The sequence below is a fragment of the Artemia sp. Qi Xiang Cuo genome, chromosome 7 (genome assembly GCF_049724085.1).
Source record: "Artemia sp. Qi Xiang Cuo chromosome 7, ASM4972408v1, whole genome shotgun sequence".
Taxonomy (NCBI): domain Eukaryota; kingdom Metazoa; phylum Arthropoda; class Branchiopoda; order Anostraca; family Artemiidae; genus Artemia; species Artemia sp. Qi Xiang Cuo.
In genome coordinates, this window is record NC_142800.1 from 13,529,833 (window position 1) to 13,547,446 (window position 17,614).

The following is a 17,614-nucleotide window of genomic DNA, read 5'->3' on the forward strand; positions in this document are numbered from 1 at the left end:
TATGGGTGTCTTGCGGTCGGCCTAATCGAGGAATTGACTTCGATCTGAAGCAAAGTACCAAGCGGGCACATAAAAAAATGCTTACGGCAGTCTGGGGTATCTGGTTTTGATATTCCTACGTCGGGAAAGGAGTGGTCTCATGTTCTGAATTCGGATAAGTTTAGCAGTGAGTTTTCTGAAAGTCCTATAGCAATTCATACTTGGATGCGTATTATAATGATATTTTTGGTAAGGTGAACCGGGAAGTTGAAAACCTTTTTAGTAATCTTCTTGAGTCGTTTTTGCCTAGTCGTATGTCTCAGAGTAATGTATTACCGGTTTCTAGTTTTGATATTGGTCAAGCTATTAAGAACATGCAATCTAGCTCTGTTTTATCAAGACGGAATTTCTTCTTATCATCTGAAAGTAGTTTGCCCGACCTTGATAGCTCACCTTCAGCTACTTTTTTTGACGTGTTTATCAACTTCTATGGTTCTCGGCAGTTTTCTCTGTGGCACGGTCACCTCGGTTTTGAAGCGTGGAAAAACTTCGTCAGAGTGTAGTTCATATCGACCAATTACTGTTTCGCACAACCTTAGCAAAATTTTTGAATATATTCTTCTCCCTTTCATTTCAGAAAATGTTAATTATGGTGAAAACCAATTTGGCTTTCAAAAAAGGCTGGGATGTCAGCACACCCATCATGTTCTTGCTTCCATCCTATTGCAATCTGCTAATAATAAACCGCCTCTTCATATCTGTGCTCTTGATCTTTCGAAAGCTGTCGATAGTATAGTCCACTCACATGCTCTCTATTCACTTTTTCCAACAATATTAACCTTTCTTTTGTCGTTTTGTTACGGTACTGATATTCTAACTCTTTTATTCGGATAAAATGTAATGGAGTAGTTTCTGATTCAAAGGTGTTTCTTCGGCGTGGGGTCCGTCAAGGTGTTGTGCAATCTCCAACTATTTTCAAGTTACGTGTTGCTCCTACCCTTTCATCTTTGCCTTCGACTTTCATCTCTGATGGAATTGATGTCTCGTATCTCGCTTATGCGGACGATGTTCTCCTTGTCAGTCGTTCTAGAGCTGGGCTCTCATATGCTGTCAGCTGGATCTCAGACCAATTCAGACGGATTCGAATGCGAGTCTCCCTCTTAACTGTGGTTTTTCCTCTATTCCCTGTGTCTCTTCTTTTCGGTGGCTTGGTCTTAATATTACTAATAATCTCAAAACACTTCGGGCTATAACAGTTTATAATGCAAAAAAAAAAAAAAAAAATTCAGGTTTGATATTTAAAAATCGCTTCAAAGTGATGGTATTGCAAGATACCATCAAGGGGGGACTTATTCTTCGTTTTGTAAACATTATATTCTTTTTTTATACTATTTTCTTTATATTCTGAATCCCACATGGCTGAATTATATATGAACTTCTTATTTTTAATTTCATCGTTCCCTTTTGTGCCTCCTTCTGTGGAACCGTCATCTAATATCGCGAGGCGGCCTCCCTGATTTACGGGAAAAAGTGACTGCTTGCGGGACAGCTGTCGAAATCTGCAGGTCCTACAGCGCAACATACTCTACGTCGTGTTAGTTACATTATTTGTAATGGCGCAAGATTGATTTTTTTTTGTTTTTTTTTTTGCTGCACTCCATTTCTTTTTTTTCATATTGGGTAATAAATGTATTATTAAAAGTGTTTTTTTTTTTGAAAAATATATTTTTATTTAATAGTGTAGTATAATTTTAAGTAAAGTAATTATTAATCCATTCTAATATTTTATATGAAAAATCCCATCACGATATCTCCAGATAGTGACATTAAATCAACATCACATTAACAATTAAACGAGCCTCCTTAACCATCCTGTTTGGTTATACGAAGATTTTCTGTTTTTTTTTTTTTTTAGTTTAAAATTATAAATATATACCTAATTTTTATATTGTTATAATACATCCTTAGTTTTACTTGTTACTGTAAGCTTATATAAATTGACAGTTTGTATGCGGGTCATTCTTTTTTTTTTTTAAATTATCACGGGTAATTTTTTTGTCTCATATTATAAATTATCACTGTTTGGGAAGAGATTCTTTGCTCTTCGCTAATCAACTTGAATTCCGTCAGTATGATTTTTTAACCCCTAGAGCCCGCCACGGCCTCTACGTACTATTATGAGATTGTGAAATCAGCCTACCAAACCCTACATCCTTCCCTCTCCCCTAACCCAATCATGATACACCAATGCGGACCCGGGCGCAAGCTCTCTATTTTTTTAATAAACAATTTGATTACCAAACCCTTAATTTGGTTATTATGTTACAACCTTAACAGGTTTTTTAAAAAACACGCCTTATTCCTTCGGAGACACATGCTTAAAAAAAAATGATATTGCCTTTATAGTTTTTTAACACTGTACCCTGGATCATTATCAAGTTGGTAACCGTGTCTTGGATAATCTATTATTGACTCTGTTGTCATTTTATAATGTCGTAGACTATATCCGGGAAAATAGTAAAAAAAACCATATAATTTCTTTCTCAACCGATTTCGGTATAGAGTCAGAAAAAAGTATTACACTGCATCCTCAACCAGCTTAAAAAATTAATTCATTAACTAAACGAGAGCTAGGAAGGTTGATAACGAAGTAGGGATATGAGTATGGATAGATTGACACGGGTCTGTTAGTCTTATTTATAACAAAGCGAAAAAGTCCATTCGTGCATAAAAATTATCATAGATAAATCTAATATATATATTTATTGTATTAGAACTAATAATTCTGTGACATCGAACTGTTTCACATTTGAGAATTCTCATGACTGATTTTGACTATTTTTATGTGTCTGTTTATTGAGTCAAAAGTCCTGTCATATTTTTTTTTCTTTTTATGTGGACAATTATAAATAATTTTAAATAATTTACGACGTTTATTAAATGTTTTTTTCGTCAGTGTGATTAAATAAATTTTTTAAATTAACCCGTGCCATTTAAACATTTTTGCCTCTCAGTTACTCGGACTATCTGTCTTGGCTTTTTTCCTAATATTAGCCATGTCTTGATGCTTACTGCAAAATACTTGATTTATATCAATTATATCAGTTAATTGACTATTACCTAAATTACAATTAAAAGGTTTTGTTAAATGTGAACTAATTAATTTAATAAAATTAAATTTGTATATTTAGTTTAAAACTTAGATAAAAATGTATCAAAATCAAACCTCGACCGATATTCAGAATCTGTAGTTCAGTTTTCTTATTAATAATAAAAAAAAATAAATAATAATAATATATTTGAACCCTCTATACATACAAAAATGCACTCAGAGGAGCAAGGAGAAAGAAACATTCATAAAAAAAGCACTTATCATCGCAAGCACTAAAAATTACACTAATAATGACTCACAAACGATTAATACAACCCACCGGAAAATATACAAATGGTTTAGATTGCTGTCTGAATCTACCTTCGATTATATCCATCTTATCACGTATCTCAAAAACTCCGTAACCTTTGGAGATATAACTGTTACGAGACCAAATAGGAACATGGAGAAAATACTTGCAAAATTTGAAACAGACAGAATGAATTTGTTGACGTTCTGACGTGGTAAAAAACTTCCATAATGACACCAGAAAAAACACATGAGGAGCAAAAAACGAGTTATAGAGCAGAACAAGCGCTTTTTGTCAAATTGGCCTTTAACTATAGAAGGAAGTCCATAAGACTTTTTCAAATTCTCTCTCAACACATTTGTTGTTAGTGTCTGTGTTGCTCGAATTGAGGTCCCAAATGCAAGTCCAAGGTACTTGAGAGACGCAGCAGCAAAAATTGAATCAGGGCCAACCTGAATTTTTTCATCTGGAAGGTGGTGACAATCAAAAACAAGAAATTCAGTTTTAGCAGAAGTGACTGACAGCTCGATATCAGTCAGGCTGTCAGTCGGGTTAATGTGCTTTTATGGCTATAAGAAAGACCTCGTCATAATACATTATAGCCATTACCTTTTTTTCACTTCAGTAAGAGATTCGCGAAATTACTTTCTTTGCATAGGTAATTACCTAAATCTAATATAAAACTAATATGAATATAAAATAAAAGTAATATAAATATAATGTGAAAGTAACATAAAAGTAAATCTGATATAAATATTCTTTTCTACTATTAGTTTGACAATTTTCACTTTTTACAACTCTGATTTTTCAAGGATCAATATTTATTAGTATTTGTGTCACCGTTTTCAACCCTTTCAACCATGTTTCACCGTATCAATATTAGTATTTTCACCGTGTTTGTTTTCCTAAAATAATTTTGCTAAAGTTACTTTGCTTTTTCATATAGAATTTTAAAATAACAACAATAAAAAAACAAACAACAAGAGATCTGAAATTTCGTCTTGATATCAAATGTACACTTCATTTTCCTTTTTTCGTAGGGGTTTCCATTGATGGTTCTGGAGAAATTGGATCCAGTTTCGTTGGTCAGGACAAAGACGGTCTTGAAGGTATCAATGGCCTTGATTTAAGCTCAGATGGTGCTACGGAGGGTTCTGATACTATTGACGGGAGTGCTGAAGGAGACATAAGTTCTGGTGAAAAGCCCAGTGATAGTCTTAGCGACAGTGCTGAGGATGCTAAAAGCACTGACGAAGATAAAACAATAGAAGATAGTTTGGAAAGCTTGACTGAAAGTATCCCAGAAAAAGCAACAGATGGAAGTGCAGAAAGTACTATAGGTGCAACTACAGAAGACAAAGTTGATGCTAGTGCAGAAATACCCACAGATACAAGTGCAGAGGGCTTACCAGACACTGGTATAGAAGGAATAGACGCTAGTGCAGAAGGAATACTAGACACTGTTGAAGATAGATTAGATGCTAGTGCAGAAGGAGCCATTGATTCTAGTGGCGAAGCTATCCTAGAGGTGAGTGAAGAAAAAGACACAGAAGTTAGTGCAGAGGCAGTGATCGATGAAAGCAGAGAAGAAAAAATGTATGATAGTGCAGAAGGCATAGATTCAAGTGCAGAGGGCATAAACTCAAGTGCAGAAGGTTTAGGTTCAAGTGCAGAGGGTGAAATAGTTGCGTTGGGATCGGAAGACTTAATAGAAGGCTCTGGCTCAGATACTAGAAACATAAGTAGTCTTGAGTCATGTAATGATGGTGATGATTCTGGATCTGGTGAAGAAGTAAGCTCAGGATTTGCTATTGTTCAAGAAATATAAGAAGCAACATATTACTACTTATTTTATATTGAATATAAAGGCTAGATTATCATCCTCCTGGTTATGATGTGCGTTATTTTTGAGTTTCATACACACTTATTTTTGAATTAAAATGTTTATATTAACATTAAAAAAAAAACTCTTACGGCACTGTTTAGTTTCATCGTCGAAAATAGTGTTAATTCTCCCTAAAATATTGTCACCAAAATATGACCAAAAAAGGGCAAAATATGGAAGCTAATATGAGGCATAAATGGAATGGCTTAGCATAGTTGAACTCAGCTTATCAACAGTTTTTCAAAGTTAAAGCTAAATTAAAGGGAGACGAGGGGTTTCAAGACTCCTTTGGGAAAGACCGTGGGGCTTTCTTTTCCCAATCCCGTCAGTATGGACTGCTAATGCGCTGGACTTCTCCTGCATGCCCTAGGAGGAAATTCGTACAAAGGAAAAAGAAATTAAATCAAAAACTATCATACGAAGAACTATTGGTTTATTAATAATGATTTGGTTTGGCATTTTAGTGTAGGATTTCTTGATTTTGGACAGTATGCTACCGAAATTCAAGCATGTATTCAAAACAGGTCGGACACTTATTTCAAAAGTGTCACGACAAGAAAAAGAATTAAAATTTATTTCCAATTTAAATAGAAAATAAAGTGGCGGCAAATACAGATTGACTATAATTGGGAAAAACATAAATTATGTCATAAAAAAGAACATATTTTTGTTGTTTATTTTTGGCCCCTTTTTTTGTCGTACTATGATGAGGAATCTGCATAAGGTTTATTTTTTACATTTTACTGTATAGATAGTTCTAGTCCAAGTCTAATAACATTTTAAATGGAATAAAATTGAAAAAAATGATATGAAATAAATGGTATTTTTTCTTTGAGACAAAGATAAAATTGTGTTCGCCATGAGGTTATTTTTTAGTGCCGTCACACTTGAAGGCCTCGGAAATATTGTGATTTTCCCTTAAGTATATTTTCGCATAATTTACCATATGTGGCACTTTGCATTTCGCCTTTCCCTTCACTGTGACATAGTTATTTGTGCACGTGCCTTTCTGTGTCACAAAGATTCTAAATTTTCAATTTTTCTGGGATTAACAATAAAAATAAATTATACCTAACTACCAAAATACTTTTAGCCGCGACAAAATTTGTAACCGGGGGAAAAAGTGCCCCCTCCACCTCACACAAATATCGATGTACGAAAAAGACATCGGGTTTAACTACCAAAAACGTTGTAGCTGCTTTTTCACGATATTATGAAAGTCGATAACTGATGGGAAACAATCGTCTTGTTAATTTGCCTATTTCGTAGGAATGGTAACTAAATGATCAAAAGTGGGAGCAATGACATTCTTGATTTTAAAAATAAAACAAAAGAACAGAAGACAAAGAACACAAGAAAAATAAAGACAAAATAAAAGAAAAAAAGTATCCAATTTAAGTAAAGCTTTTCCTCCAATAATCTCGTGGAATAGTTCTGAGACCTCTATGAAACCTATAATATTTTCTAAATACTTGAGACACCAAAGTGGGAATAAAATGTTAAGTATAAATATAATCACTTAAATAAAGTCAATAATCTCTTAAATCGCCAATGTAAAAAAGTGGCATCAGCATGATGACCAATAAAGACAAAAAAAAAGAAAAGACAAATATTTTTTACCTATATTCCCGTTTCTTTTTCAGCAACCAATATTTAGAAGGAAAATGGGCAAAATTAAACTAATTTAACTTAGAAACAAAATATTCAACTGATTAGAAATTAAATAATTACGAAATTAAAGTAACCATAACTTGATGTTTTCTTGGTTTTCTCTAATTTTCACCCCTATTGGATTTTCTCTTGTTCTTTTCGTTTTGTACGCTGACGATTTACGGTTTTTGTAGTTTACTCTTTCTCTCTTTTTTCGACGCTAAAGATCAACCGTGAACAGTAGTCGAAGATATTTAACATTTATTTGTATTGGCCTTCTCCCATGTTGAATATGCTGTAATGTTTTAGTTTCCTTGTTTGTTATAAAAGTTTCTTATATAAGCAGTTTTTCCTAGAGCTTTATCTTCATTAAGACATTTATGATTTTCGTTTATTGTTACATTTTCTTAGAAGTCAAATGCCTAAGCAAGCTTTGCTTTTTTTTATTTATGTCTTTTTTTTTAAAGATTTGCTTTGGGTGCACTCATGCCATAGTGGTAAATCCCGTCATGATTTTTTTTTGCCAAAATCTTGGGATTTTTTCAAAATATATTTTTGCGAAGTCTTTTATTTTCATTATGGATATTTTCTAAAAGAAGTTGTACTCTTTTATTTTTCTAGTATCAGTAATCTCTTGAGTTTATTATATGTCTTCTCGGAAATTAAATGCTAAATAAGCTTTGCTTTGGATATACTCATACCCGAATCGCGAATATTACAATATTTTTCTTGTCAAAATCTTATCTTTGCAAAAAAAAACCTGAAAATTCTTTTATTTTTATTATGTACTTTTTCTATAAAAATTAAATGCCTGAACGCGCTTTGCTTTAGTTATACTCATTACTGAGTGGCGAATTCAGCGATATTTTTGTTGTCAAAATCTTAGAATTTATGGTAAAAAAATTTCTCTGAAAACTCTTTATTTTTATTATGAACTTTTATATACCACATATCCTTTTGCCATATCTGCGTTAGCATAATATCCGACTTTCTCATATTGTCACTGTCATTCCCAAAGGTAATATTTGGTACGTTCCTACTTCTGAGATAATTCCCAAAAAGTGTTTACCAAACTGTTCTCAAAGGGAAGATCAGCAGAATAATATAGATCAGAGGGATCAAAATGTGATCAGACACAGATGGCTCCTCTGGCCCTCCTCTTGAGAACAGCTTAGGAAACTGTTTTGGGCAATCATTTAAGAAGTTTGAAAGCATCCGATGTGACGTATGATAGAAAACGAAGAAACTAAAAAAATACTTAAAAAACAAAAACAAAATCAAACAAATGTAATTTTCAGCCAGTGAGTGAAACGAAAATGATAGAAAACGAAGAAACGAAAAAAATATTTAAGAAAAAAACAAAATCAAACAAGAGTAATTTTCAGCCAGCGAGTGAAACGAAAAAAGTGGAAAACGAAGAAACGAAAAAAAATACTTAAGAAAAAAACAGAATTAAACAAGAGTAATTTTCAGCCAGTGAGTGAAACGGAAATGACAGAAAACGAAGAAACGAAAAAAATACTTAAGAAAAAAACAAAATTAAACAAGAGTAATTTTCAGCCAGTGAGTGAAACGGAAATGATAGAAAACGAAGAAACGAAAAAAATACTTAAGAAAAAAACAAATCAAACAAGAGTAATTCTCAGCCAGTGAGGGAAACGAAAAGACAAAGGGAAAATTCTGGAAAAGAGACGTTGTGCTGAATAAAAGGAAATAAAAAAGATAAATGTTAAAAAAAACTTGCTATTTGAAGTAAACTATACTGAATTAAAAAGTGACTATTCGAACTAAAAGTGTACATATCGATTCTTTTTGTCTTTTTGCCGTACATCATGCATAGCCAGTGCGGTCTCAGAGCGTATTTATGTCACGTGTGACATTTAGACGTGCTAATAAAGAATAAAAAAAAAAACAAGGAAAAGAAAATGAGAATGGAGTTTTATAAGGCCGACGAAAATATTAGATGAAACAAATTTTTCAAATTATATTGTGCGAATAGCATCGTTTCGCTAATCATAGATTTTGGTTGAGCTGTTTAATTTTGAAATTAGATTTTTTTTGTTTTCAATTTTTAGTTTTTACTAATTCTTTATTCCATCTATTTGTTATTTTTGAGGGTTCTCCGGGTTATTTGGTTTCTGGAGTTTTTTAATTTTGTAATTTAAGCCTTTATTTGTTTTTTCGTTTGCTTTCCGTGTTGTTTGTTTTTTATCCGGTTTGTTTCGTTGACGTTGTCGTTCAGGAAATGTGAAGGTGTTTCCTTTGGACATTCTCTTATAGCGCTGAAGAAGAGAGGCAGTTGTCTCTTCAAAATATCTGTTTTGTTCCGTCTAGTATTTTCGTTTGCCTTATAAAACCACATTTTTGTTTTTCTATTCTTTGGTTTTTCATTCTTATTTATGGCAGGCCAGTGTGGCTCACGGCACTTTCTTAGAATAGAATGGATAGCGAGGTTATGTCTTATTTAAAATTGAATACCTAAGTAAGCTTTGCTTTGGATTATTTAGCACATCATGCTTTCTTGAGTGCTGACAATTATGATGATTATGCACAAGACTCTGATGAAGATATGGATGAGTCTTCAGAAGAAAGTGAAGAAGAAAGTTTCTTTGATTATGGTGTTGAATCGGAGGCAGAAAGAGGTAACAGATTTTGGAGGAACAGTTTTATACAGCTATTCAGTATGTGGTGGTGGTTAGTCAAGTCTTCAACATGTATTATGTATTCCTTGAATAATAAGTGGACAAGTAAATGTTTTATTAAGCAGTTGGGACATGAAAACATTGCTCTATGACGTACAAATAAAAAGAGAGAAAAAAACACAACAAAAACATAACAGTGGAGCACGTATAAATAAAAGAAGTTTCCTAACGTGGGCTAAGACGAGATGGAATTATCATATATAAGAGCCCCCCCCCCCCGAATCCCCCACTCTCTACGGTAAGGTTTAACTTTTAATTTCCTAGCTATAGTCGACAACTGACTGTATTTAATCAATTCTAATAACTTTGTAGCAAACCGTAGGAACATGAAAACATTGCTCTATGACGTACAAATAAAAAGAGAGAGAGAAAAAAAATACAACAAAAACATAACAGTGAAGCATCCCAGCTAATGCATCCCAGCTAATGAGCTAGGAATTTTTCCGGTGTGTGCGTGGGGGGGGGGATATAAATGAAACTTAAAACGGACATAAATTAAATAAACCATCAATGCAAACAATCACGCTATCTTAGGCATACAAAACAGTTTGCACAGTTATATTGAAGAGACTGTGACTCGGACCACGTGGTTAACAAAAACTTTCACCATGCTTCTTTTTTAAGAGATCTCTCAAAATTTTCCCAATATTGCATACAATGTAAGCAAGATTTCTGCTTTTACTGCCTAATATTTTTTTTGGACCCATTTTGGTATTTTGGTTGATATTTTCTTTATGAAGATCTCGGCTCCAAAATTGTCATTCTTGACTCCAAGCAGTGAAATCTCGGGACCGTAAGCAGAAATCGTGGTTAAATTTTATGCATTTTCGGCTCCTTGTTTTCCAGTTATGACTTAAAAGGAATGCCGTATACTAAATACAAAATTCCCTCGATTACGTTCGTCTTAGGATCAAACACTCCCTTATAAATAGTTCTAAATTAAACCACCAGATAACACTTTTTCGCTATGGCATCTGCTTGCAATTATTGCATAGCTTCGTCAATTTCCTGTAGAATTTTAAAAAACCCTCAAAACACAAAGGAAATTCTTGTTATCTATCGGGCATAAATGGGGTTGGGAAAGGGTGGAGAGGGTTCCCGTAGAACAAAATATTACCTTTTTAGAAAAAATCTCTAAAGACAAATTTAAACTTGCATTTTGGCACCACACGGTGAATTTTGCATCCCCCAAATACACCCTACCTGACCTCTTAGAATTTTTTCCCTACCCTACAGCTCCAGAGTGGCTTTCCATAACTATGTGCTAAATATTTGAATACTATATCCTGAAATTGTGCTCCCATTTCGCTGCATATACCGAATTAACTATGGACATGCTTTTTTACGACTTTTTGATAACAGGTGGTGGCCGTTTTGCTTTACATTTATTATTTGAATAATATGAGCTAGATTAAAATATCTGTGGTGAACTATAACAATAGGAACAGAATGAGGTGTCATATAACTAAAATTACTAGTAATTATTGTAGTAAAACAGATATTTTTCCCAATCAACTAATTCTACAGAAAAAAATTACTTCGGCTAATAAAAGTTGTGGGATAGACTGTGATATTTTATAAGTGAAATTACCTGGACTCTGGTTATACCACGCCAGCTGGTGCATAATGTGACAACGCTGCCTTCCATGAGGACCTATCCAGCACCTTGGGTCAAAGATTTGCAACCTAATGGTGAAAAATCCTTTTTCGAGGTAACGTCCAAGTGTTACCCTCCGTCGTCCGTGCCTTCTGCTTCCCGGAGTGACCCACTACCAAGCATCATGAGGTAAAGAGTTCACCCATTCTCTTCCTGCACGTTAAAAAACACCTTCGTCTGATTTTGATTTTGTTAGTCAAAAGTGGCTGTATTGTTTTTTCCTGTATAAAGGTGTCGGTTATCCTGTTTGTTCAGTGAATATCAAAGATACATCTAAAGGAGGCCCTAGACGGTCAATCATTTTGATCAAAATTTTTCGTCAATCGATTAACTCAAGCATGATTGACTGTCTAGGAACCTGTTTGACGCTTGAGTCAAGCGTTGACGGTGATTGATAGAAAGTTTGGATGACTCAATCATTTTGATCAAAAGCAGTTTGTTAGATTAGTTTTGGTCAAGATTGAAGGGTTGATTGGAGGGTCGATTTAAGGTTAATTAAAGCACACGTCAATCGACTGACGGAAACTTTCGATCAAAATGATTGACCGTCTAGGCTCTCTTTAAGACAGTTATTCTCAAATCTCTGGACTCACTTTTCATGCTGCTAATTCAACGCTCATGATTCAAATTTTTCCGTCAGCATGGTAAGAACGTTGCTGTTAAAGAGCCAAAGTTTAAGTTCTTGGGACTACACTGCGTTTCTCCACACGTTCCTTAACTTGTCAATATCACTTCCAGTGAAAGTAATACATGAGGTATTTTTGCGCTTAAGGCTCCCATCAGTTTTATTGGTATTTTGAAGGTTCTTAGAGTCTAAAACATCCTCCAGGGTTGCAGCACAAACTTCAATAGGCGGAATGGCTAGAGCCCTTGCCGTTACACATATTTTCAATTTCTTCGTGCTGACTAGAATTCTAGCTTGTTTGGCTGTGCTTGAGATTTCTGGGATGTTTTACTGCTGATCTTCTCTCAGACGTGATAGTAGGGTTTATTCAACAGAACAGAAACATGGGATAAGACCATGAAATGGCTGAAACTTTGAAATAGCAGACTCGGACGACACGCTATGCAAGGCCGTACCCAGAATTTTTCTTGGAAGGTGTTTTATCCCCAAAAAATTGTGGGGGGGGGGGTACACAAAAAAACTCGAAAAACGCATACAAAGTTTGTTCATTTCCATTTTTGTTGTGTTTTTACGAGTCAGAAAAACATTTCGGGGGGAGGGTACAAACTGGGTACCCCCCCCCCCCTCACCCCCTGGATGCGGCCCTGTCGCCATGTAACAAGGCTAGTTTGCCGTGATATCTTGAGCATTAAAATTCTGCATTTGAGCTCTACATTTGGGAGAGAACTTATTGAAAAGAAAACTTTTTTCTAGACCGTCTCACTGCTAAACGATCAGTAAGATCCGCAAATGGCTTAAATTCTCAGGAGGGATCCGGTGAAGTTTTGGACTACGATGTCAAGGCTGAATATGATCCTGTGACGACAACTGCACAACCCAAAGATGAAGATACTGCAGGTAGGAACCTCTAATTTAGGAACCTCATAATAGGAACCTCATATATGTGATGTGTATCATTTATAGATGGCAGTCTATGTGTTATTTTTGCAACTTTAAGATGACTAAAAATGATTTGATAGTTAAAGTGAAAGAGAGAGCTTGCCTGTCCCGTACCTCCGCACTAAAGTATCCTTTATTTCCATTGGTTTTTGGCGTTTTTTTGTTAGACATTTGTATTTGTTCTTATTTTTGGGGAAAAAATACTCCCATCTCTTAAAACGAGATTTAATGCGTCAAGGTTGAACCTAACAAGTTTAACCTAAAGATAAACAAGTTCGAAAAAGAGATCTCTAGCTTGAATAGGTGTACTTTTAAACTCAAAAAAGAAAATTATCCCCTGTGTTTTGTGCTACCAAAATTTTTGACCTTTACACGTATAAACAAAAGAAGTTTCCTCACGTGGGCTAAGACGAGCTGAAATTATCATATATAAGAGGTTTTTCTGCCCCCCCTCCTAATCCTCCACTCTCTACGGCACGGTTTAACTTTTAATTTCCTAGCTACAGTCACCAATTGACTGTATTTACTCAATTCTAATAAGCTTGTAGTAAACCATGAATTAACTTCATCGTAGTCTGGCATTCAACTAAAAACCAACAAAGAGAAAAATCTCTAAAAAAAAACAAACAAACGAGACTGTGGCCAGTGGAGAGAAAAGGAAAACAACACAAACAAAACAACGCGGATATTTCGCCTGTATACAAAAAAGGCGTATTAAGCACGAAATACACAAAAAAAAAAAAATAAAACTAAAAACCAATAAAACCACCACCAAAAAAAAAAAAACAACAAAAAATGTACAATTTGCGCAAACTAATCCACGTAGGGAAAAGATGCTAAAATAGAGTTACTTCAGTGAGGACTCCAGAGTAACTGAGGAAAAATAAAAAAACTGTAAATTACTTTAATTATTCAGTTGCGAAATAATCCTTTTGTTAGCTATTACTGAAGCAAATCGTTTTGGTCTAACAGGTAAAATAGTCCCCTGGTGATTATTTAAAATCTTTACTCCCTTATTGACAATTGATTCACTCTTTAGAAGGTTATCATAAATTGGGTCAATATTTAAATTACCCGTGTCCCTATTTATGGAAAGGTTAGCAAACATATGTTTTTTAATTTCTATGGCTTCCCTGGCCCATTGGGTGTACCCCTTATCATTAGAAATAGCCAAGGCTTCATCAAATTTTACAAAATGGTCTGGTTGAAGCCAAATATGCTCTGCTAAAGCTGAAACGAAAGTTTCTGGAGTCTTGCTTAATTGTAGGGTTTTTTCTATTGAATTACGGTGTTCAATAAACCTTTCAACAAATTGTTGGTGAGTCCTACCAATATAGAACTTCCCACAAGAACACGGAATTTTATACACCCCACTTACTAAATTTCCCCGAGTTAAATCCTTACCAGAACTAAAAAAACTACTCATTGGCTTCAGCGATTGGAAACATGTATCAATACCAAACCTATTTAAAACCCGTGAAAGTTTCTCCCCCAAACCAGGTACATATGGTAATGAAATGAAGCTTTTTGATACAACTAAATCTAAAGACTGAGAAACCTCAATAACCCTACTACTATGTTTGGCCCGTCTATTTTCAATTATTTTATCAATGAACTTAATTGGATAACTATTACAAAATAAAATATCCCTCAAGTATAACAATTCTGAATCCAGAAATTCCTGGGAACAGATTTTAAAGGCTCTATCCACTAGTGAAATTACAACCCCCTTTTCACCGACATAGGGTGGCAAGAATGAAAATTTAAATACCTATCATTGTGCGTAGGTTTTCTGTAAATCGAGAAAAGTAAATGGAAATCCCTTTTAATTAATAAAATATCCAGAAAAGGTAATTTATTATTATCCTCAAATTCAACTGTAAATTTAATATTATTATCAAAACTATTTAAATGCTTACAAAAAAGGTCTAAGGAGTCCAACCCATGTTTCCAAACGCAGACCACATCATCCATGAACCTACCCCAGAAGCAAGGGGAGATTCTAAAACTGTTTATAGCGGAGGTTTCAATGGCATCTATGAATAGATTTGCCAATAAAGGAGAAAGAGAAGCCCCCATAGGTAAACCAAAAATTTGTCTATAAAACTCCCCTCGAAAACCAAAATAAAAAGAAAATTCATTTACAAGCATAATTAGTTTCATAATGACATCAATATCCAAACTGGCTAACGTCACATCCTGTATTAAATCAAAGTGTCTTTCTAATTTACTTTTTAAAATATCCTCGCACCTTTTTAAATCAAGGTGCGAAACCTTTTAAAACCTTTTTAAATCAATCACCCTTTTACAGTGAAAAGGGGGGTTGTAATTTCACTAGTGGATAGAGCCTTTAAAATCTGTTCCAAGGAATTTCTGGATTCAGAATTGTTATACTTGAGGGATATTTTATTTTGTAATAGTTATCCAATTAAGTTCATTGATAAAATAATTGAAAATAGACGGGCCAAACATAGTAGTAGGGTTATTGAGGTTTCTCAGTCTTTAGATTTAGTTGTATCAAAAAGCTTCATTTCATTACCATATGTACCTGGTTTGGGGGAGAAACTTTCACGGGTTTTACGTAAGTTTGGTATTGATACATGTTTCCAATCGCTGAGGCCAATGAGTAGTTTTTTTAGTTCTGGTAAGGATTTAACTCGGGGAAATTTAGTAAGTGGGGTGTATAAAATTCCGTGTTCTTGTGGGAAGTTCTATATTGGTAGGACTCACCAACAATTTGTTGAAAGGTTTATTGAACACCGTAATTAAATAGAAAAAACCCTACAATTAAGCAAGCCTCCAGAAACTTTCGTTTCAGCTTTAGCAGAGCATATTTGGCTTCCACCAGACCATTTTGTAAAATTTGATGAAGCCTTGGCTATTTCTAATGATAAGGGGTACACCCAATGGGCCAGGGAAGCCATAGAAATTAAAAAACATATGTTTGCTAACCTTTCCATAAATAGGGACACGGGTAATTTAAATATTGACCCAATTTATGATAACCTTCTAAAGAGTGAATCAATTGTCAATAAGGGAGTAAAGATTTTAAATAATCACCAGGGGACTATTTTACCTGTTAGACCAAAACGATTTGCTTCAGTAATAGCTAACAAAAGGATTATTTCGCAACTGAATAATTAAATTAATTTACAGTTTTTTTATTTTTCCTCAGTTACTCTGGTGTCCTCACTGAAGTAACTCTATTTTAGCAACTTTTCCCTACGTGGATTAGTTTGCGCCGATTGTACATTTTTGTTGTTTTTTTTTTTTGGTGGTGGTTTTATTGGTTTTTAGTTTTATCTTGTTTTTGTTTTTCGTGTGTCTTTAGTTCTTAAGACGCCTTGTTTTTATAAAGGCGAAATATACGCGATGTTTTGTTTATTTTGTTTTCCTTGTAGCTCCACTGGCCACAGTATCGGTTTTTTTTTTTTTTTAGAGATTTTTATCTTTGTTGGTTTTTTGTCATGGCTGGCCGGTTCGGCTTAAGATCTTTCATTTATTCAACTAAAAAGCAACACCCTCCGTATACGCGGCCTTTCCTGCTTCGTATAGAATAGTTCTTGATCGTTTTAGATTTTAAAGTCTTTCTTTACTTTCTCGGGCAAACAATTGTTTTTTTTTTCGTTAAACCTTTGCCACGAATTCACAAATATTAGTGAAAATATAGATCATAAGCTTTGGAGCAAATTTGTGATTAGTCACACGTTGAGTGGGTGCTGTGAATCTCTTGATATCTGATCCGTAATTATGTACAATTACAATTACCGTAATGAGTATGTCTCTACTTAGAGATTACTACTTACTAATGTAGCATTTTATTCATTGTCCACATATGAGACTTACTCAATTTGACAGCGTAACTTATTCATAATAGCAACCCTTTTTGAGGGTCTATTCCTTCTACTTTTGTAATTATAATTGTTATCCTAGATTTTATTATCATGAGTTTTTATTATCGTTGAATTGTATTGATTCTATTATGGATTATGCCATCCCTTGTTAGTATACTTAATTGATATCGGCTTGGTAATAGGGGCCCGGGGTTTGATCCCAGCTAACACATGGTTGGACGACAGGGTTGCCACCTGACCCTGTTAAAAACAACAACAAAAAAAGAAAAAAAAAGCAGTGTCCGAAGCGTCAACAATTGTTGACAGCCTATGCACCATTTTTAGCCAAGGAGAATCTTTGTTCTATATCAAATAAAAAAAAAACAATTTTTTTTAAACTGAAAGTAAGGAGCGACAATAAAACTTAAAACGAACAGAAATTATTCCGTATATGAAAGGTCAACGCCTCGCTCTTTACGCTAAAGTTTTTTATTGTTTTAAAAAATAGAGTTGTGAGACCGAGTCAAACTTTAGCGTAAAGAGTGAGGCGTTCAAAATTTTTCTTTTTATGTTGCTGTGTGATATAATGCATGCACCTACAAGGCTTAGAATGGAAATACATCAGAAAGTGAGGAAGTTGACAGAGTGGGGGGAAAATTTTCATCTCTGGCTAAGCAGCTCCTCAACCCTAAGATACCCCCTATAGCTTAAGCCGGTTCTCCTTTTTATGTGTGATCTCACTTTCAAGTAATGGGATAGGACATATAGTCATCGAGTGAAAAATTGAAGCCATGCAGTATGGCTCAATTACGTCAAGAAAATTGATATAAACTCAATCAAGCTTTAGTGCCACAAACAATTCCCGTAGATAGGGGCTGCCTGGGGAACGGGGGTTAACTGGACAGATCGGTTTGATTATTTGCATTTAGCTTTCAGAAATTTA

General features: G+C 34.4%; 1 protein-coding gene across 1 annotated transcript in view; it reads left to right on the top strand.

The window, feature by feature from the left end:
* The window catches only part of Ppn (proteoglycan-like sulfated glycoprotein papilin), a 264,027-nt gene that overhangs the window by 46,073 nt on the left and 200,340 nt on the right, over positions 1–17,614 (top strand). The window contains exons 10-13 of the mRNA XM_089091753.1: positions 4,421–5,193; positions 7,891–7,933; positions 9,423–9,557; positions 12,653–12,796. Coding sequence (XP_088947879.1) covers positions 4,421–5,193; positions 7,891–7,933; positions 9,423–9,557; positions 12,653–12,796 — 1,095 coding nt within the window. The remainder of the gene's footprint in view (positions 1–4,420; positions 5,194–7,890; positions 7,934–9,422; positions 9,558–12,652; positions 12,797–17,614) is intronic.